The following is a 22,376-nucleotide window of genomic DNA, read 5'->3' on the forward strand; positions in this document are numbered from 1 at the left end:
TGTCCTCCTTAGTCCGAGGGACACGGCGTCCATATTTTCCAGAAATAATTTAAAATGTTGATACTGCTGACCTCAGATCAGTTTTTCCACTGTCTCAGTCCAGCTTTGGCTCAGAGATTTGTGGGTCTGAACATCACAGGCATCCAATTTTTGGCCTTGTCCACTGCACACAGAGATTTCTTCAGATTATCTGATGATATTACGGACTGCAGATGATGGAATATTTATGTTGAGCAGCATTATTCTGAAAGTGTAACTCTGAAGAGTGAAACGCGGCCCCTCTGCGAGGCTCTTTTTATACCCAAACATGTCACTGACATGTTCCCAGTTAAATCTGACTGGTTGCAAAATGTTCAAAATATTAGATGAAATAGTAAAATGTCTCAGTCTAAACAGTTTATTCACTGTTGTGAATAAAATCTGGGTTTATGATATTTCTAAGTCATTGCATTCTGTTTTTATTTACATTTCACTTTTTAGGGTTTGTAGTGCAGACTAACAGCTGCTGCAGACAACCCAGTGGTATGAGTGTTACAGGAAAAGCACTGTACTGTAATATAGTATTAAAAGGGCTAAAGGATGTGGGTACTTTGGTCAGTAAGGCTGGAAAATATGTCTTATATTAATAAAGTTTAGCCTGTTTGAAGCCAGGAAGCCAAAAAAGACTCTGGATAATCTGCTCAGGTAAGCACAACACAGAGCAGTCTGCTGGTGCCACACACAGCTCTGCAGGCTGCGATGCTCTGAGGGGGGGCACCGTCAGAATAATGTGGACCAACCAGTAACGTGGGCTACTCCAGTTTGTGTTGGTGCTGCTGTTGCTGGTCTTTCGCGATGAACACAGAAGACGAATCCTCTTTGTAGTAAAACCGAGTGAGATCTCTGATGATGAACTCTTTTCAGGTTTGTGTGTTTCTTGTTTGTTTGTCAGTCTGAAGAGGCTGCAGGAGCAGAGCGAGCCCCGGATGAGGAGGAGGGGGAGGAAGGGGAGGAGGGGGGAGGAAGAGGAGGAAAAGTGGAGGGAGGTGAAGAAGGTGACGGAGGAGGAGGACGGGGCAGATTTCCCATGGACACCATGAGCGCTCCGGTTTACTGTGTCTGCAGGAAACCAGATATCAACTGCTTCATGATGTAACACATTTTATTTATTTATCTGTAAACAATAAACAAACAAACACAGCTGTTAACCCTAACCTGTCTGTCTGTGTGTCCGTCAGAGGGTGCGACAGCTGCACGGAGTGGTTTCATGGAGACTGTATTGGAGTTTCGGAGAAGGCAGCCAAAGCCATCAGAGTGTGGTACTGCCCGCCCTGCAGAAGTCAGTGTCCCTCCTCTCTGAGCTGGAAGAAAACATAATGTGTATCAGTCCACTGATAAAAATAGACCTCTGAATATTTGCTTTAAGACTGAATTCATTTACAGAAATCCTCTTTAAACTAGCTTAAAGGGGATTTTTTTATAGTTTTTCTCATTTTGTGTCATATATACACTGCTCAAAGGTTTAGCATCTGGGATATGGATGTGGTCACTTAAGGAGCAGAAGAGGTCGTGAATCAGTTTCAGCTGCTCTGGTGTTAATCAGAATCAGAGAGACTTTATTTATCCCCAAGGGGCAACTAAGAAACTAATGAAACTAACAACAGGTGCACTAGAGGAGCTATCGTTTGTTCCGTGGTGTCCCAAAATAAACAGTTTATGGCAATATTTTTTAATCGTTTTGATGGTCACTGTAGAATTTCTTAAAGTTCTCTCTTTCTCTTATATTTTCATATAACCACACTACAGACGGACAAGCCACTGTTTTTATGCATTGTCGTTACCAACAACGATGGCTCCGCCATCCGCTTGTTTATTTTCCACATAGACCTTTCACAATAAAGCTGAAGATCCTGTTGAGATTTTTCAAAATAAACTGAATCATGTGAAATAGTATGCAGAGTGTTTACAGATGAGACGCTAAAAAAATAAACCTTAGAACAGGCTTTCCCCGCAGCACGAGTAATAAATACTCACAAAGAAAACTTGACTCCAGGCACACGACGCCCAGCTGAAAACTCTTCACGCAAGTCGAGTTGCCCAGTTCACAGAATTGACAGAAAATGTAAAATTTTTGTGATAAATCTCGTTGTTGGGACAATAAATGTCTTATATTGGGATATGAGATTTTGGTCGTATCGCACAGCCCTAATCTGGACCCTACAGAAGTTGCACATTTAATACGTGCCATTGCCAGAAGGTCTGCTGTGACTCCCAGCACAGTCTCAGGAGCATGGAGGAGATTCCAGGAGACTTACAGTGACTCTCAGAGAGCTGGATAGGGACTAGAAACCCATCAGCAGCACCGGTATCTGCTCCTTTGTGCACGGAGGAACAGGATGGGCACTATCAGAGCTACAAAATGACCTCCTGTAGAGCACTGGTGTCAATGTCTGAGGCTCCTGCACTCACTGCTTATCAGTGATGGTCTGTGGAGTCTTATCCATGGAGGGATGCACAGACCTCTACAGGCCATTAAATCCTTGGACCCACTGTCAGATCCTACAGTGGTGCAGGGGATCCTGGGTTCCTCTTACTGCACGACAATGCCCAACCTCATGTGGTGAGAGCATGCAGGCAGCTCCAGGAGGATGAATGAATTGATACCATTGACTGTCCCTATATTTGACTGACATAAATCCATTAGGATGCCTCTGGGACATCATGCTTCTGCCCATCTGCCAGGTTGCACTTCAGACTGTCCAGGAGATCAGTGATGTCCGGGTCCAGATCTGAGAGGACACCCCCCCCCCCAATCCTTTTTTCCTTACACATTACCCAGTTTTATCAGATATCCAGCACCATAATTTTTTCTCCCATTGACATCTATTGTGTCTCCTATGACTTTTGCAGTGTATTTGAGATGGCCAATGTTCCACAGATGAGAAAAACTGGTTTGTACAGGACAAGCTGATCAAAAGAGCCACTTTAACGTGAAGGAGGTTTTTAAACTATAAATCCTGTAATGTTTCTCTAGTCTCAGAATAAAAACCTCGAGCTGTTGAAGAGCACAGTTGGTCCTCTTCAGGTGTTAAAGCTGTGATCTGTGCGTTGTGTTGTCTGCAGACAGAGACTCATCGCTGGAGATTAAATACCGTCAGAAGAAGATGAAGGAGGAGAGAGAGTCGGAGCCAGAGAGAGATGATAAAACTGATGGAGATGGAAGCTCCACCCCCCAGCAGAAGACTGACAAGAGGCGGGGCTCACAGGTACCCAAGAGATCACATGACACAGTTCAGCCAGCACTTTAACTGCTCAGGCTGGGGTTAGGCTGACTTACACCTCAGAGGGTCAAACTAACTTTTACCTGCTACTAGTTCAAGTATCTTAACCTTCAACTTCTTTCTTTCTGTATCCATCAGCTGACAATTTTAGCTGCTCTTACATATGAATTTTCAAACTTTTAAGTCCTTTAAGTGCTTAGGATGAGGCTCCAGCCACAATCCGGGTTTTCGCGGGAGACTTGGAGTGTCGATGCCGTTCATACCTTGTTCGTTTTTCCAGATCAAGCGTTCGGCGAGGATGTGTGGAGAGTGTGACGCCTGCCTGAGGACGGAGGACTGCGCTCAGTGCGACTTCTGTAAAGACATGAAGAAGTTTGGAGGCCCGAACAAAATCAGACAGAAGTGCCGCCTCCGGCAGTGTGAGGTCCGAGCCCGGGTACGTGAATAAACCTCATTGTCATAATAATGAATGCTGTTAAAATGTTACAGTGAAAATGTGCAAGTGGAGGGAAATAAAAATCCCTGAAACTGAGGCAGACAGTTCGTCTGCTCCTGCCGTATCCCAGTTGCATCTTCTTGGACCGTGATATATCTGGAACTGTTAGTGTCTGTTTAAATGTGCTGTTCAGGGGGAAGACGTCATGTTTTAAAGCTCATTCGGGTAACAATAGATACATCAGGATTAAACTGCTCCATATTTGTGTACGTGTGTGTGTGCGCGCTTTGTTTTACACTTACACATGTCATGTCTTCACAGCGCTACAGCCGGTGCTCATACATGAGAAAATTTAACAGTCAAAACCACAGCAGGTCACCAGTAGACAGTTTCATTACATTTATTTGTCTAATTGCAGAATACTAATAACATAGCTGGTTACTTTCTTATGAAGGGCCACAAGTGCCAAAATGACTTAAAGAACTCCACCCTTTGAAGCCGGTCGGAGCGGGCACGCTCTTTTTTGCGTAACTATTTTTAAATCCCGGTAGCACTGCAACCGCGTAAGCTAGCGCAAAAAATTGTTTTTGCATATGAAACCGGAGGAGTTGTACTTACATCTGATGCCATCAGCTTGTCCTCGGTCACGGTTTCCTTCCACATAAAGCTTTGCAAAAATTGCATAAAAAGCGCTTGCAGGAACAAAAACATAATATTCCAGAAACACGCTTCGCCGATCCGATCAGCTGTTCATAACATTTCCCACATTGAAACAGACGTCAGCGTGAACGATCGCATGTCCACCATTTCCTGCCCGAAACCGGAAGTGACGTCATTTTCGCGGAAAATTTAGTTTTTTACTTGTAGGCCTTAAGAGCCTATACTGGTGTTTTTATAAGTCATGTTTGACTTTATGCTTTTCTGAATAGTTTCTGGGATGCTTAGAACTCGAATTGCACAGCTGGAAATAGTTTATTTTGATGCACCTGCTGCTTTCTTTGCAAATTTGCATCATAGGATTGTTTTTCGTTTTTCCTGCAGTATATAAAAATTGGTGTAGTTCAAAAATAAAACTATGAAGACACTCAAAATAAATTTCCTGTTGTAAACTATTTTTTGCAACTTTTTTGTATTTAAAGTTTTGAGGGATAAACCTCTTAAATTTCTCCAAGTAGAAATATATGTAAAAAAAACCCCAAAAACGATTTTCAATTTTTTTGTAGTTTATTGCACTTTTTTGCAATTAATGTAGTTACTATGGACTTAATGGATACATATTATTAAAATATGGGCTATAACAGTTGTATTGATGTATAGCAACTTGAAATGCTCCCAAAAATGGCTCCACAGCATGTAAAAATATAAAGTAAGCTCTGGCGGACTTGGTTCTATGGTAGGTCTTAAAGGGTTAACTAACTTTTTAAATGTATCATATATTAAGTAAATATATACATAATTCATTCAATTTTAATTTGTTACTTTTAAATATTCTATTTATGAACCGTCTTTATCATAATTAATAGCAGGTCTAATTAATATAATTTATTATAATAATGCAACCAACCTCTTACTCAATGTGCACTACCAAAGATTACATTGTACCTTATATTGCACCTGCTCCTTTGCAATGCAAAGATTTTTAATTTTTAATTAAAATTAATTAAATACATATTTAATTAATTATGTATTTATCTAAGTAATTGCTGTCACAATTAATCCGTTAATTAATCATTTCTAATTGTCATTAATTATTGACATATTTAATTAATTATTTACTGATGTATTTGATTAATTCATTTTGGCACTCTTGGCCCACCATAGTAAATACATTACTGCAGCCTGACTGGGACTGATGAATCGTCATGTTGCTGAGCTTTGGCTGCACGCAGTCTTGGCAGCAGCGATCCTTCATATTTGCTTTGTAAATGAGTGAGTCAGGCCGTAAACACTGACCAGCACAGGGTAGCAGAGGAATGACACATTTAAAAGAGGTTCAAGAGTTCAAGGTACACTGTATAACTGAAACTGTAAAGTCAGGGCAAATGCAAAACCTTGTAAATGATTTCATGGTTTCAAGAACCTTTTAAAGCGTCTTTTTTTCAGGTTCAAGTTGTGGTAGGAAATTGATCCAGTTCTTTTTTTTAAGACTTGAGGGAGAAAAAGACAAAAAATGTTGGAGACTTTCAGTCAAACTACAGACACAGGTAGTTCAGCTGCAAGCTGGGTGTTTATTTAACCCAGGCGATCACAAAGTCACATTAAAACAACAAAGGAAGGAAAAAGTCGAGGTTAGCAAATAGCTGTGTCCATAAAGAAGGTCAGCTGAACAGAGCACTGCTCAGAAAAAGATAACAAAAGAAGAACTGGTCTAACCAGAAGAGCGAGGACTGAACGCAGCAAAGGAACGCCTATTAAACACAAAGGGGAAAAACCACAGAGACAATAACTAAACTCGGTACACAGATCCCCCACCCCCCGTGCTGTCACAGCGAGTGGTTTGGTCCATTTGCTACCCCTCTGCATTTTAACCAGCTCCACCCTCTATTTCCTGTTTTGTTCAACCAGGAAGGACTGGAGCAGCACACAGGTAACTCTGACAAAAGGTAGTTAATGCTGGTTATTTAAATCAATGACAGAACAAATCAAATATGCACATCAGAGTTTTGTAGTTTCCTAAAATGTTAATCAAACAGGTGAAATGTATACTGCAGTACTTTGGTAACTGCTAGAAAAGTTCCCTTTAAATGTGGAAATGATGCAGCAGAATTCATCTTTGATTTCCATGTTGCATCTAGTTAGAGGATGAATATTACAGAATTTTTATTTCACATAAATGGTTCGTATTTCCTGGTTTTTCTGTTGTTGGGCTTCTTTGCTTTAGGGGTGATGCATCTACAATCTTATAGTCACTGTAGATCTGAGGATTCATTCTGGAGCAGGTGGGCAAATCATTTCCCCAAGTGGCCACATGAGAAACCAGAGAATTTCAAAGATATGCAAAGTTGTTGCTGTTTTTCCTGTAGTTTAATTATTTCATCTGCAGATTTTCAGGTTTTTTCTGTTCTTCGGTGAGAGAACTCTAGCCTTTTTAAGCTTGACCAGTTGATTTCAAAGTTTGGTTCAATGTCTGAGCTGGGAATGCAAAGCACGGCAGACAGGTGACTGTTGCTGAGAGCATCTGTATCAGGATTTGTTAAGCTTCCTCAGTGAAAATGTTTGTTTACATTTAAAGGTGGATCTTAGCTTTAAGAGAGCTAACATCTTCTGAGTATGTGTCCTTATGTGTGCAAAGTTCTCCTCTTTGAGAGAAGAATAAAAATCTGACTTGAAGTGCTCTGCTAGCAGCGAATCAGACTGCAGGTCACTGAGTTCACTGGATGCATGATCAACACTGCAGCTGAGGACAATTCACTCGTAACTGTTTTGAAGTCTTCAGATTGCCTTGAAAACTCATCATGCAGGACTCCTAACATACATGAGTACCATCTGAAGCGATAAGCTGATGTTATGGCTTCTTTCACTGTTGGCATGTCTCTGATGAGAAACTTTTTTATGAAAGCCTTCATCGGCCTGTACATTGTATGTGTAAACAGGCCCCTGCCTTACAGTGCTGTATTTAGTCCATTCATGCATACATGTCAACAGCAAATTCAAGATCTGCCTTATGTTCTGTGTCTGAGAGCTCTGGAGTGTCCTTTCTTTTCACAAAACCCTCTTTTTTGCCCTTTGCCCAGGCTGAGCCACCTGATAGCGATGCGGTAGCTTATATCACTATGTTTAGCCTTATGCTGCTCTTAAAGTGCAACTGCCTGTCTGTGGTTCAGTGCGCCTGCCCTGATGTAGTTAACTATTTTGGTTAACACATTAGCAGCATGGTTAATTTTTAGTGCTGGTTACTCAACACCTGGTGGTGTGTACTGCACTGCAGAAATGCCAATTTCAGTCACTCTGTCTCGCATCCACACCTTCCAGCTTGTTCCATTTCAGCCTATCCAAGCGTGTAGTTACCTGTGTGGGAAAAAACACTCCCTGTCAGAGTTCCTGTCGAGTGCATTGCTTCCAGCTCGTCTGTAGTCTCAAACTCTGTCCTTATCCCATGGACAAAGATGAGTGACTGTGCTGTGTCACAGTCATCACAGCTCTCGCCCAGACCCAAGGAGGAAAAAACTCTAAATAGTTCGCTTTGTTTTTCAGATAAAGCTCCAGATGATCTGTGTTGTTATGGTTCATCTGGAGAGGAGCACATTTTCAAATGCTTTGAATGCTTTTTTCCCCTCATTCTATTGGTGATGAAGTCCCCATCAGAGTGTGGCCTTGCGTTTTTTGTGATTCTGCAGGAAATCACAAAGCTTGTGTTGACTTCTCCGTCCCTGGATGTGTAAAGCTTGGTTAAAAAGACCTTGTTGCTTTTGAAGGTTTACTAGCAAAGATTTAGATGTCTATTCCCGGTCTGCATCAGTCATATTCTCGTATTTCTCTGCATGTTTAGTCTTCTAATGATGAATCAAACTGTAATCTTTTAACTCATCAATCTGCTCTCAACAAAATAAGAACCTTCGACTTTATTAAATCAATACTTGCACGTCCATGTCTCGTTAAAAACTCGACATTCTGTATGAACCTTTATTTTTTTTTATGTGAGTTGAACTCTTTCAGGGAGAGTAAACTCACGTATCTCATAAACGTCCAGTGCATTTACAGCAAAGCTGCATTTGCTTGCATACACTAACATATGTAAATTCTTTTTTTTTGCCTTCAAAATAAAAGCACCAAAGTTGTGTTATAGTTTCCCACAAAACTGTAAAAACAAAAAAAAATCATTAAGGCATTATCTAATGGAGAGTTGATCAAAGACTGTTTGGTGGTTTAAATGGCACAAACTACATGATTATTTAATTATTTAAAATTTGAATCCCATTTCCCTTTGATGGCACACGTGGCTGCTGGTCCATGCGATGCCCGGGTCTAATCTAGGAGCAGATCTCTGCACTTGGCAGTCATCTCAAAATCCCTCTGGGCATTTATTTGAACAGTTCTCTTGAAGAATTATATAAATAAATTATATATTTCACAAGTAACCTGGATTTTTTTTAAAGCTTCTATAAAATCATTATTCAAACCTGATTTTAAAGAAGCTGCTAAAAGTTTTCCGACTTTGACCCTGAAATGCATTCTTCTCCCACCATCTTTGCTGTTACACAGTTCTCCTACAGTTTTCAGATTCTTTGAGTAAAACATTAAAGCGCTTTGATCCGTCAGTAAGATGAAAAGAGTTACACATTGACATCAGTCAGTGTATCGATTACAACTGTGAGATTAAAGTTCTGGATCTTTGTCTCTGGTTACCGTAGCGATGGGGCTTTTTAGAGTGGAGGATGGTTGTTTCCCGCTCCATACTTTTGTTCTAGCTTTAGACGTTTCTCGCATGACATCATGCATGTAATGTTTGTGAGTGGTCCAACATGTTGGACTTGATACAAGCACTCATAGCAAGGGAAAAATGTGTATTCTTAGACTGGTTGGCAAGTGATTCCTGGGCTTTGAGTAGTCGGTAAGAAAAATACTTTATAAATACAGGTATATATGACAAGAAAGGCATAATGTGTCACCTTTAACAAGGGATTCAAATTGATGGTGAACTGCTAACTCGCCCTGATTGTTAAAGATCGGCGAGAGATGTCCGTCATTGCTGTACTAATGATGCTGTTTACTCTGCATATGTTCTCTGAGCAGAAGATGCTTCGGGTCAAGGATGAGGAGATGAGTCGCAGCGGTGCCAGGGGGCGGAGCCTGTCGAGAAAAGGGCCGGGGCATCACACTGAAGAGGAGGAAGATGACGAGGAGGAGGGTTTCAGTGAGAGTGAGCTGGAGCTGTACGAGCAATACAAAGCTGCCGGATACAGAGACCTGGTCAGTGTGTGCAGGTGTTTCCAACCAATCAGCTGCCAGGCAGGCACTTTCTGTGTGCGTGACACGTCTTCTTGTTGCAGGTGTGGCACAGTGAAGAGGATGATGCTCAGTCCGACTCTCTGAGGAAGAAGGCGGTGAAGGTGAAACACGTGAAGAGACACGAGAAGAAGCCGGAGAAGAAGGTGAGAGCGGTTAGATCACCTGACCACAGATGTCACTGATGATGTCACTAACACACCCGTCCTCGTGCAGAAGTCCGTGTCTGTTCCTAAAGAGGAGGCAAAGCCTCGGCGCCACAAAGTGAAGCAGCGTCACAGAGAGCGTGTGCGGCACAGTGAGCGAGCGGGAGAGGGTGGAGTAAAAGAAGTAGGCGGAGCTTTGAGGCAGTGTCTGGGTCCAGGATGCATCGAGCCGGCGAGGGCCAACTCCAAGTACTGCTCCGAGGAGTGCGGCATGAAGCTCGCCGCCAAGTGAGTCTGAGATCATCTAAATGTTCATGTGAACACGACACGGCTGACACGGCAAGCCCGCCAGAGAATTCAGCAGTTTCTAAATTCAGCAGTTCTATGCTGAATTTAGAAAGTTTGTATCAAGTCAGCTGCCATATCTAATTGGACCGTTGAGTCCATTAACCCTTTTTACACGTGAAAAAAGAAGTGCATACTATTTGTTCCAAACACAAACTGGCAGGTTATTTCTGAAATACAAAACTTTTGGTCATCTTTCCAGAGGTGAAACACGTCCATTTCCGCCATTGATTGTTTTTTTCTGGTCAGTCACTTTGCCGTGCAGCAGCTCTGAGAAGGTGAGAGGACTTGCCTAATGTGAATTTGACTGGCTTCCCATTCTTCTCACACAGTTTCTAACAGCATCCAGCTCAGCTGCTTAGCATAGATCTGACTATTCGAGAGCATATTATGCTCACCGCTTTGGTTTTGGTGGTGATATCGTCACAGATACAGCTGTAGTAAATGATAGGTGTTGCTATTCAGAGAAAACCTCTGGATCATCCCTGATTGAAGAGGAGAAGTTAAACCAAAAGGGAAGAAACTGCCAAGATTTTTTTCTCCAAGGTTTTCTCCAGGGTCTCATGAAGCTGTTGCAGCATCTCCTTGCTGTATAATCCGATATTCTGTGCTTCTGCGGGTAAAAAAGATTGGTGGTAAAAACCGCCAAAATTGTGCACGACCACCCGACATGGCACCAAAATGTGATTTGTGCCAGCACTTCTCGTGCCGTGTATTAGGTGCCGTGTACACCTTATTACTGTGTACTCTGGGGTTTCACCCAGGACCTCAAACTTATGCAGAAAGCAAACATGACATTGTCTGTTAACTTGGTGTAATTTGGTTTCTCAGAACCAGTACATGTTTCTGAAATCTGTTGGTTCTTTGACGCCTCGTCTCTGTCTCTCAGTCGCATCTATGAGATCCTGCCTCAGAGGATCCAGCAGTGGCAGCAGAGTCCCTGCATTGCCGAGGAGATTGGACGCAGACAGCTGGAGCGGATCAGGAAAGAGCAGCAGGCGGCGAGGATGCGTCTCACGCTGATGGAGAAACGCTTCCATGAGCTAGAAGGCATCATCGCCAACGCCAAACTTCAGCAAGTCCAACAGCACGAGGAGGTCTGTGGCAACCGCAGCCACCCAGTGCACTCCGCTGTTAGTGTGATCAGCTGTTAGTTAGTCTCCTCTCTCTGTTTGTCTCTGCAGGTGACTGAGGGTGACGGTGACGACACAGACTTTCAGATCTTCTGTGTTTCCTGCAGTCACCCCGTCAATCCGAAGGTGGCTCTGCGTCATATGGAGCGATGCTACGCTAAGGTTAGCTTAAAAAAACAGGAAGTGTGTCCACCTGGGGTCTGTACTGGATATGAATTACAGCTGCCTTAATGAGGTGATCAAACAGGAAATTAATAACAGCGATGTGGGAACAAAGGCCACAATAAACCAGTGAAATTCAGTGACAGCTGGAAAAATGACCTTTAGCAAATTCACCCAATGCTGCTGTTCAAATCTTCTGTTTAAAAGAGCTACTCATCTGGAGTTTAATAATAAATGAGGATAATAAGTTCTCCCTAAAAGATTATTGCTGCAACCTAGCACCCCTGAGGTCCTCCACTTTTAACACCATTGGTCTAAGTCTGCACATGAAGTCAGAATATTAGCAGGCATATGGTGGTTATGGCACAGCAGCTAGTTTTACATCCCCTGGCGTGACAGTCAGCTGTTCTGAGGTAAATTGTGGGTAATGTAGGCACCAAGGAAAACTGTTTAATCTGATCTTTCTGTTTCTTTGTCCGACAGTATGAGAGTCAAACATCGTTTGGTTCCATGTATCCAACACGCATAGAGGGGTAAGACCGTGCACCTGTCCGTCCCTCGTGTCTTTACCCGTTCCTCTGTTTGTGTCTCATCTCTCTCTGTCTCTCTCAGAGCCACCAGGTTATTCTGCGATGTCTACAACCCTCAAAGTAAGACGTACTGTAAGCGGCTGCAGGTTTTATGTCCTGAACACTCCAGAGATCCAAAGGTTTGTTTATGTCTGCAGAAAACAACTTATGACTCGATCAAGGCTTTAATCCGCTGCTCTTTTCCTCCCTTTCTTAAACTCAATGAAGAACTTTTTTATTTTATTTTAGCAAAATACAAAAATTACATAACTTGTCAGCTGTGGATATTTAAAACATGTCTCTGTTCAGGTTAACTTACTGTCTCAAGTCTTTAAAGGACATAACATCAGAAATTGGATGCTGCACAGTTTTAATGTGGCATGTGGTCCCGAGTCTGGACTCAGAGTCTGGAGAAGAGTACAAAGTCAGGACTAGCTGGTCCTGACTTTGGGCTCAGAGACTCAGAGTCAGGCACACATGTTTCTGACGCTTTATTGACTCTGGAGTCTTTGGTCCTGACTCTGGAGACAGTCAGGCAGTCTGAGCTAGCTGATCCCGACTCTGGTCCTGACTCTGGACTAGCTGATCCCGACTCTGGTCCTGACTCTGGACTAGCTGGTGCTGACTCTGGTCCTGGCTCTGGACTCAAAGTCAAGCAGACATTTTCCTGATTCTTTGTTATTGACTCCCTGTTGCAGGTCCCAGCAGACGAGGTGTGCGGATGTCCTCTGGTCAAAGATGTGTTTGAGCCAACCGGTGAGTTCTGTCGGGTGTCTAAGAGGAAGTGCAACAAGCATTACTGCTGGGAGAAACTTCGCCGCGCCGAAGTCGACCTGGAGCGAGTCCGAGTGGTATCTCTATTCATACAAACTTTATTTAGTGCCTCGTCATTAACATTAAGACACACCTGGACTTTTCTAACTCTCTCTTTGTCTCTGTCAGTGGTATAAACTGGACGAGCTATTCGAGCAGGAGAGGAATCTGAGGACCGCCATGACCAACCGAGCCGGTTTATTGGCTCTGATGTTGCACCAGACCATCCAGCACGACCCAATCACCACCGACCTGCGCTCTGCCAAGGACAGGTAGACAGGTGACGTCAGGCAGACGTTTTCCTGGATGAGTTTAACGCTCGTTTGCAGTTTTATTGTGGAAATTTGTGGGAAGGTGAGTCAGAGCAATGTTTCATTCACAAGTGAACAAAAAACAAGAGAGATTTGATTCTGACTCCAGCCTCATTCAAACTCAGACCTCATCTGATTTTAGGAAGTCAAACTGTTTTTATATTTCATATTCACACTACAAATGTAGGAAACCTGAGCTCATGGATGGACACTCAACTAAACCTTCTGCTTAGGTAACGCTGCCATGAAAGCTGGATCTCAGCTTAGCTTTGTGGGCAGTTGTATCCTCACTGTTAGTTTTAATAAGCTGGGGATGACTGGACACACAAATATGATCACATTTGATCCTGAATGAGCCATGATGTCTACATGAGGTGCTTATGTGTCCTCCTCGTCCTGGAAAGCTGCTCTCATTCAGTTTAACCTACAAGTATTATACTACCCACATCCGACCAATCTGAAATGTGGCTGTGCTTTGGAAATGTGTCTTAAGGTTGATGATGAAACACTACATGTTCACTAAAGATGCACACATTTTATAAATCTCTAAGTCATCTTGTTACAACTCATTCCTCCTGGTTTCTTTTTACAATGTGAGCCTGTTGCAGTTCAAATAAAAATTGTGTAAATATCAGTTTAAACTTTCCCCCATAGGATCATCAAAAAAAGTAAGCATAGAAGAAAAAAAATCAAATGCTAGCCAAAAAAAAGATAGATTCTGTGACTTGATTGGCTCTTGTTTCAGTCTAAGTGAATAAACAGCCAATCGGGTAAGCATAGGAAATAAATTTTAAGCACAAAGAGCTGAAGTCAAGTGAAATTAATTAATTAAATAAATAAAAAGAAATGTCCTGATAAAGAACTCTTGGTTGTATATTGATAAAAGTCAAACTTTTCTGTGTGACTTTAATTTCCCTCTGAGAGGAAACCCTTCATTTCGATCTCGATGTCTCGTTTTTTTATATCTCTTTTTATCCAAAGTGTTATCATTATGTTGTTGTTTGTTCAAAATGTTTCAATAAAGTTTGATATCTCATTATTTGTGCTGATTTTGAGCTTTTCTGTTCTCAGAGTGAATGCCAGTGCTGCACTAATTTACTTTAAACTGCATCACAACATTAAACTGGCTACCCAACATGTTTTTTTAATAGACTAATAAAATTTAATATATGCAACATCCATGAGAAAGATTTGAGGTAATCCAGAGTTTATTGTAATTAAATTCAGTTTTATTTTATTTTATTAGGCAGAAGAAGAAAAATCCTATACATTATTGTAATTTTTAGTGTGAATAAAGGGCCACAGTATTATATTAGGTAAGACATAATAGGATTATTATTAAAATGAAACAGCAAAAAGGAAAAGTGTAAAACATAACCTACATTTTGAAGACGCTATTTGTTTTAAGCACATATGAATCTATAGAGATTAAGAGAAAAGCTCGTGACATCGATCTCTAACGGTTTTTAGTTTTAAATCATTTAAAAAAAAGTCCCGGCGCGCGCCACACCCTTGGCTGCGCTGCTCGGTGACGTCATACGCCTCAGACGGTAGCGGTGTACGGTTGGCGCTCAGCGGCTCGGAAACAAACAGTACACTTCCTGGTCGTCCCGGTTCCGGAGGCTGCAGCGGGTCTTCAGACGGATTTTGACCCGGTTTCAAGGTGTGGATGTTTTCGGCTGACTGTGAGTCCCAGTTTATCCGCTCAGTCTGGGTGTTTCATACTAAGAACAAGCTAGCAGGAGGCTAACAGCTTCTGCTGCTTCACTATTTACACCGAGAGAGGATGACCCCGGTCCCGGTGTACCGGTCCTGGTGTTGGCCACGATCATGATCTTAGAAAAAGCATTTATGCATCAATCTGAAGACGTAACAGATGTGAAAATCTCTAAAAATATATAAATTAATTAAATTATAAATAAAATAATGCTGAAGAAATATGAAAAACAATAAACGTAGTTCAGTTCAACTATATACACATCCATAAATTACGGTGGTAGTCATTTTCAGGCACTCTTTTTTTTTTTTTAAAGTGAACAATAATAACAGAGAGAAACCCAATGAATGGCATTGACCAGGACTTGGCGAAAGTAGGAAGAAAAAAAGCTAAAAGAACGTCTTCCTTATAACACAATCACACCTGGAGAAGAAGTGTACTGGTACAGATTTTCTAGAGCAAGGGTGATGTGCAGAGCTGAGTAACTACAGAGAGACAAAGTGGACGAGTGTGAGAATAAAGATATGGGAAAGAGCTGTTGAAGTTAGGATAAGGAGCAGCAGTATGGATCATTCTGAGAAAGAGCTCAGCAGATTTGATGTTTGCTTTGAGAGTGTTGATAGAGATGTATAGAGAAAACCAGAAGGAGCCTCACTGTGTCTTCATGGATCTAGAGAAAGCTTATTATATGGTACCCAGAGAGGAACTGTGCAACTGCATGAGGAAGTCAAGAGTAGTGGGGAAGCATGTGAGGGTGGCGTGACAGTGATGGGTTCAAGGTGGGAGTGGGATTACATCAGGGACCGGCTCTGGGAAACTTTTTTTTTTTTAAACTTCTGCAACTGACCTCCTGAGTTCCAAGATGTTTACAGAGTGTAGTTAAAGAAAAAAAAGGTGATGAAACTCTTCAGTCTCAAATTCAAAGTGAGCAGAGAGATTTAAGTAAACAAAAAATCTTCTCAGTTTCAGCGTACTTGTCTCTGTGCTATTTGAGGTTAATTAAAGGGTTTAATTAGTTTGGATTCTCATTGACACATTACACAGTCGTGACTCCTCTGTAACAAGGCTTGTTCTGGCTCGCAGGTGTGAAGGTTCTTCTTCATGTGTCTTTGTTATTTTTGGTTCAGGTGGATCTGAGTGGATCAGTGATGCAGTCGGGGTCAGATCCTCCAGGGCATGGACCGAAGCCAGTTAGGAGATCCCCTCGTCTGTCCCCTCAGGTCAGTCACCCGACACAGGGATACACCTGGTTTTAACCTTCACCTCCTTTTAAACCTTTTTGCCGCTCAGCCATAAAATCTGACGGGGTGTTGTCGTCACCCTGCTAGGTGGACGCACAATGTGGATACTCAAGTTTGTGAATGCGATAACTCGAGAACGAAGAAATGAGTAGTATAGGTCCTCTTTAGGATTAAAGTGATACGCTCGAGGTGACGTGCTCCAGATTTAACTCGCTTTTTGTCAGTGTTACTATTTATGCTGCATGCGTTAAAGTTTACAGGTTGGCTTTAGCTGAGTATGAATTATTGACGAGTAAAAGTGGGCGAGGCAATCATTCATTTACCTGAGGTGAACTGTTATCTCAGATTGTCGTGCCTCTACTTCGATTCTGCACTCAGTTTCATGTAAACACCTGAGTGTTTGGATCTGTCATCAGTCTGCTTTCGTAACACCAGGCAGAAACAGCCCACCCTTTTCTTCTTCTTCAGCTTTTCCTCTTTTAGTTATTTGAACTCTTCTTCTTCTGGTTCTTTGCTGTTGTTGGAGCACTTGTGCTTTAACCCTACAGCGTATCAATTTGCTTCAGTCGCAGCAGAGAGGTGGGCTTCAGCTGCCCCTGTTTATGTTTGCAGGTCGGCAGCAGTGAGGGAACACAGGAGAACAAAGGAGGAAACAGCCTGCAGGAGCTGAAGAGGAGAGGAAGGATGGAGAGGACCAGAGAGGAGCGAGAAGAGGAGCTGAGTGGCAAATTGAAGACACTGGTGAGACTTTGCACTCTGTTTAATATTTGAAAAGGTTAGCATGCAGCTCAGGCCCTGCAGAGTGTTTGGAACAGAGGTGAGATGTCTGTGCTGGACCTCAGACCATCTCTGACCTTTCCACCAGTGTCAGCTACACCTGTGAAGGTGTTTCAAGGTTTTAAGCCAAACTCTAAAGATGGACATCCATAATAAAGTAGAGATAAGTAATGAAATAATATAAGCCTCCAGAAGCTCTTATGAGGAGACACAACAGCGTTCTCAGCCCAGCTGAGAGACTTCATCTCATGTCCTGGGTCTGCTCCAGTTCCATCAGAAACTGTGAGAGGCAAACTGTTTGTTTGGTGTGACCTGCTGTGAGACTGTCATGTGGTAATAGGTGGGGGTGAATAGGACTGTCTCTGCAAGTCATAAGCTAGAGGTATACCTGATACTGGCATCCTGAAACACAGCACATTATCATATTTTATCAAAAATGAAGTTTTATTTGATTATCTCTCCTGTGTGTGTGTGTGTGTGTGTGTGTGTGTGTGTGTGTGTGTGTGTGTGTGTGTGTGTGTGTGTGTGTGTGTAGGATCTGTCCAGCAGATCGGCAGCCAGTGGAACGGGTCTCGTTTACTCGGAGATCTTCACCCACCATAAGAACGAGTGGGACCCGAGGTAAGCAGCACCTCAGACAGGAGCTGTGCAGTTAAATCAGATGTTAATTACAGTTACATTTTTGACTAACATTGATCAGTAAAAGACAATAATTGAGTTTAAATGATTATTGTTTTATATTTTGTTTCGGTTCCTTTCAAAATTCAGTCCACACCAGGCTTCAGCACGTTCAGTTCAATTTGTGTTGTTTTTGTTTTGTTTTGTTTTAAGTGAAACATTAGTTTATGTTTACAGGTACACTGTTGAAACTGAAGCTGTCAATAAGTGAATTAAGTTTAATAAGTAATAATTGTGATTTCTGCTGTAGTCTGACCTCACGAGAAAGTTAATCAGCATCTTTGCTCATAACTGATTACCTGAGCTTCCTTTTCTTTGCCCTGTGTCCAAGTTTCACTGACTTGTGTCTCTGTTTGGCATCCTCAGGAACTCATGTTTTCTAAACAGCGAGTTGATTAATGGAGTGAATAATGCAGAGACTAATCCATGATGAATATTTAAGAGCTGGATGTTTTTTCAGATTCACAGATGGTCTCCATCATTCAGCAGCTCAGCGATTTCCTTCAGGGCAAAATTTATCATTTAAATTAAATATGAGCCTGTTTGTTAGTTTCATTTTTTTCACCTCGTACTTCTCCTCTAAAGACTGTTGTTAACTTTTAATTCATGCAAAGCGGGCTCCTGTTCTGCTTAACACAATCATATTTGCATCATAGAAGAAGGAGATCAGCTGTTACAGCTCCTCTGTTTTAGTTCATATGGAGCTAATGCTACAGGGGAGTCTGTCTGCTCATTTCTAGCTATATGCTGTTTTTCTTGGACTCTCCCAGAGTAGCTTTGCATGTATATTCTATATATAGTACCATTTGTAGATAGTACAAATTACTCTTGTGTAGTATTTAATCCATTTTGAATTATTTAAGCGTTTTGGCTTTTGTGTACATCATTTTTAAGATAAGATAAGAAGAACTTTATTTCTTTTGTCATACACATGCTCAATGCAGCAAGAGAGACAGAGGAGCAGAGGAATAAGATATACAATATGTACAGCAGAATACAAGTATACAGTAATATACAGTAGGATAGTGCAAAATATAATATCAAATAACTGTAACAAGTAACAATATAACTATGTCCTGAGAAATAACTAGCTTAGCTTAGCCATCAGTGCAGGTGATTCTAAAATTTTCTTATTTATTCTTCTATTTCTGTAGTTTTTTAATATATCCGATATAATATATATATATAATTATTAATATAATTAAATTTTCTTTTTGTGCTACTGTAACAAGTGAATTTCCCCAGTGTGGGATTAATAAAGTCTTTGTTGATCTATCTTTGAAATACTTTGTTTTCAGCCATCCAGAGAGTCCGGACAGAGTGACAGCCATCATGAAGGAGCTGGAGAGACAAGATCTGCTGCCTCTCTGTATCAGAGTTGAGGTTAGGCTAAATAAGAGCTCCTCAGAGATGAATATTAATAAAAGTCTTACTCTTACATCCTCGTCGAGTTTTATAGATAAGTGATCCTGACGTGTGTTTTTGTGTTTTAGCCCAGAGAAGCTACAGAGGAAGAGCTGCTGCTGGCTCACATGTGAGTCTGCTGATCACTGTTAAAGTGTCTTCTGTTTATTATTATGTTGCTCTTTGTTGTTTGCTGTCTCCTCTGTTTGTTTTTTTTGTTTGTTTTTTTTTTCTCCATACAGGTGACCCAGGAGTTGTTTATTTTTCCCCCCCCTTCTCACCGTCTCTTCTCCCCTTTGGTTTTCTTTCTCTCTCTCCCCCTCTTTCTCTCATTCATTCCCCCTGTCCTATTTATTAAAAAAAAAAAAAAAAAAAATGACAAAGGATGAACTGAAGCTCTGCCATCACGTAATGTCGCATACTGCTGTTTCTGATGTCATTTAAAAAAAAAAAAAAAAAAAAAAAGTGTCTTCTGTTTATGTTTTAATGTGTTCGCGCATAAAACCTGCCATGTGTTTGTGCTGCTGCAGGAAACACTATGTGGACCTGATAAAGTCGACTCAGACGATGACACTGGCTGAACTCCAAACTCTGTCCAACAAATATGATTCCATTTACCTCCATCCAGTAAGAACACACACACACATCTTGTTAATTCTTAATAAGCTCATTTTGTTCTTTATGATCGATAACTGGACAGCATGATGTTGTTAGTTGTATTTTGCACTAAATATCTTTTGTGTTTCAGGAGTCCTTCCAGGTGTCTGTGACAGCTGTGGGTGCAGTGCTTCAGCTGGTCGATCGGGTCATGACCTCTGAACTCAAGAACGGATTCGCCATCATCAGGTAAGAGAAGCAGATCGTCCTGCCCGGGGCAGCGCCGTGTTTTCCTTTGAACACCTGAACACAGCGCTGAAATAACAGATCGATATCGTGCCTCTCGCTTCTTTCAGACCTCCAGGTCATCACGCTCAGGCCAACGAGTGCAACGGTTACTCTATCTTCAACAACGTGGCGATCGCAGCTCGATACGCTCAGACCAGGCACGCCATCAGCAGGTGTGTAACACACACTCGTCTTCCTTCATTGTGTATACGTGTGACAATCTGGGGAGCTAGTATGTAGCTTTGTGTCTTAACATCTCAGGTCTTTTGGAGTTTTGGTGTAGCAAAGACTTTCTTTAAAAGTGCAGATCAATTATAAAAAGCTAAACCATCATCAGATGGTGGAGCTCCTCTTTCCGAACTCCCCGTGGGTCATTGAAAGCCTGAAATCAAACAAAATAAGGACTTAAAAGGTCTTGTTGTTCCTATGGGTTTGATGCAGATGTTAAATTTTCTTACATTATGTTTAAGACTTGTAGGAAAACAAGCTAAATAATAAAATTCATGTCGTAAATCAGTGATTAAAGTTGTTTCACTGATGACGTTGGGCCCTTATTCTCACGCAGATTAATTTATTTCAGGATGTGATTACATATTGTTGCCTTTGGTCCATTATTACCCAGTTTTCAGGACCATAAAGTAGGTCTTTGGCCTGTTTGAAGAAGCTGGAATACATCCTTTGTATATGGGTAAATGTGTTAACACCGGTACAGACAATTGTATTTAATTGTACTGGAAAATTGTTTACGTCAATAATTAATGAGCGTTGACATCTTATTTAACTGCAGTGGGCTTTCTGAACAAGCTGACTGTAGGGCGAGTTACACAATAATTGATCATATATTTGTTTTACATAATGTAATTAATTTATGTCTGCATTATTAGAAGTGACCATGTTGAGTTTTATTGATTACAAAAAAGCTTTTGATTTGGTTGAAAGAAGCAGTTATATATAGAAGACATTTTTACAGTTGTGAATAATTTATACCAAAATGCTGAGTCACACGTGATGCCTCAAAATCTGTATTCTAAATTGTTTGATTGTAATATAGGAGTTTGACAGAGTGAACAGTTGCTCTTTGCAGTCTTTTAAAATTATTTTGAGTATACAAAGATATTATAATGGACTATCATTTCTGTTGAGGTCTGTTTAAGACTTTTTGTCCTTCTGTATGCAGATGACACTGGAATATTGTCAGAATCGGAAACAGAGCTAAAATAGGAATTTTCCCAAAAGGTGACGTCTAATTTGGGAATTCTGTATTATGAAGAGTGAACGGTTATGTTTATCTTGGTCTAACACTTTAAAAAAGTCCAAAAAGTTGATTCTGTTCATCTGGACGTAGCGTTTTCAGTGGGAGAAACATTTTATCACTCATCCAAGTGAAGGATTTACTTACCTGGATGATGGAGTGTGCATCAAAACACTTGACAATAGCTATTAAAAAACAAAAGCAGCAAGCTGTAGTTTTTAACTAAAGCTAGAGATCTAGGATTATCTGTTGAAACTCAGTTACAGTTTGAACAGTTGGTCTCACCTGTATCGCTCTATGGGTTGGAGGTGTGGGGCTTTACATGTTAAATTTTTAAAGCAGCTTTTTAAGTTGAATAAAAATGCAGCAAATTGTGTTTTATATGGAGATTTGGGTGGATTTAAATTTAATAAAGATTGAATGTAGGATGGTTGGCTGCTGGTGTAGATTATTGAGCGGAAGTAGGAATAAATGATCATTTCTCGTGTTTAGCTTTTTGAAAAATCTATATGATAAAGGCCTTTTTAAAGTCGCCATGGATATTGAAGTTAAAGCAAATATTTGATCATAAAGGATTTTCTAATTTATGGGAACATAAAATATTGAATGACAGGTTATAAAAGCAGTAACTGAGATGAGGATATCTCATATTCTGAGACAAAATTGGAATTGAGAAATGTTTAACAATAGTCTTTATATTAATTACAGAATATTTAAGTGAGAATTCCAACTGGAAAATAATTTTTGTCGTTTAGATTATTCTGTTTTATTTAGCAAGGTTTAGATGTGGTGTTAGTCGTAGTAACGGGCAGATCTGATGGAGTCAAATATATTAAACTTTTATGTGAACTTTGTAGCTTGGGAAAACTCAGAGATGAGTATAATTATTTATTTGAATGTCGTTGTTTTTAGTTGCAAAGACAAAAACATCTGCTTGTCTATTTTAGGTTGAGCCCAAATGTCTATAAGATGGCAAAGTTGTTTATTACTAAGGATATTGTTATACTGCGTAAACTTGCAAAACTTGGTAAAGAAATTGTATCTGTATTTGGATGTGTGATTTGTTGATGGATATTTTATTTATGTATTTTTACTTTTCATTATAATGATTATGTGTATTAAAAAACACTGTGCTTTGTTGGTTTGTTTGTATAATTTCTCAATTACCCCAGGAGGGGGTTTAATGAGAATGAAATAAACGTAGCTTCAAGCTTTACTCTGAAAATCCCAGTGTTCACATTTTGTTTCTGTGTGTGTGTGTGTGTGTGTGTGTGTGTGTGTGTGTGTGTGTGTGTGTGTGT

At 40.8% G+C, this 22,376-nt stretch overlaps 2 protein-coding genes across 2 annotated transcripts in view; both read left to right on the plus strand.

Annotated features, from left to right (window-relative positions):
* The first annotated feature begins 939 nt into the window (after positions 1 to 939).
* On the plus strand, positions 940 to 14,140 carry cxxc1a (CXXC finger protein 1a). Its single transcript, XM_005747998.1, has 13 exons — positions 940 to 1,131; positions 1,218 to 1,318; positions 3,103 to 3,245; positions 3,541 to 3,696; positions 9,430 to 9,606; positions 9,687 to 9,788; positions 9,859 to 10,076; positions 11,023 to 11,230; positions 11,318 to 11,428; positions 11,912 to 11,961; positions 12,041 to 12,137; positions 12,696 to 12,848; positions 12,940 to 14,140. The coding sequence occupies exons 1-13, from the start codon at positions 1,067 to 1,069 to the stop codon at positions 13,084 to 13,086; spliced, it is 1,728 nt and encodes a 575-aa protein (XP_005748055.1). The 5' UTR covers positions 940 to 1,066; the 3' UTR covers positions 13,087 to 14,140.
* Positions 14,141 to 14,628: 488 nt separating this feature from the next.
* Positions 14,629 to 22,376, plus strand: part of hdac6 (histone deacetylase 6) — a 15,470-nt gene continuing 7,722 nt past the window's right edge. The window contains exons 1-9 of the mRNA XM_005748008.1: positions 14,629 to 14,806; positions 15,966 to 16,058; positions 16,692 to 16,820; positions 17,392 to 17,477; positions 18,833 to 18,917; positions 19,028 to 19,068; positions 19,469 to 19,565; positions 19,687 to 19,784; positions 19,892 to 19,996. Coding sequence (XP_005748065.1) covers positions 15,987 to 16,058; positions 16,692 to 16,820; positions 17,392 to 17,477; positions 18,833 to 18,917; positions 19,028 to 19,068; positions 19,469 to 19,565; positions 19,687 to 19,784; positions 19,892 to 19,996 — 713 coding nt within the window. The 5' untranslated portion in view covers positions 14,629 to 14,806; positions 15,966 to 15,986. The remainder of the gene's footprint in view (positions 14,807 to 15,965; positions 16,059 to 16,691; positions 16,821 to 17,391; positions 17,478 to 18,832; positions 18,918 to 19,027; positions 19,069 to 19,468; positions 19,566 to 19,686; positions 19,785 to 19,891; positions 19,997 to 22,376) is intronic.

Source organism: Pundamilia nyererei, unplaced genomic scaffold (assembly GCF_000239375.1).
Source record: "Pundamilia nyererei isolate P.nyererei 1_Seehausen unplaced genomic scaffold, PunNye1.0 scaffold00210, whole genome shotgun sequence".
In the NCBI taxonomy this organism is placed as follows: Eukaryota; Metazoa; Chordata; class Actinopteri; order Cichliformes; family Cichlidae; genus Pundamilia; species Pundamilia nyererei.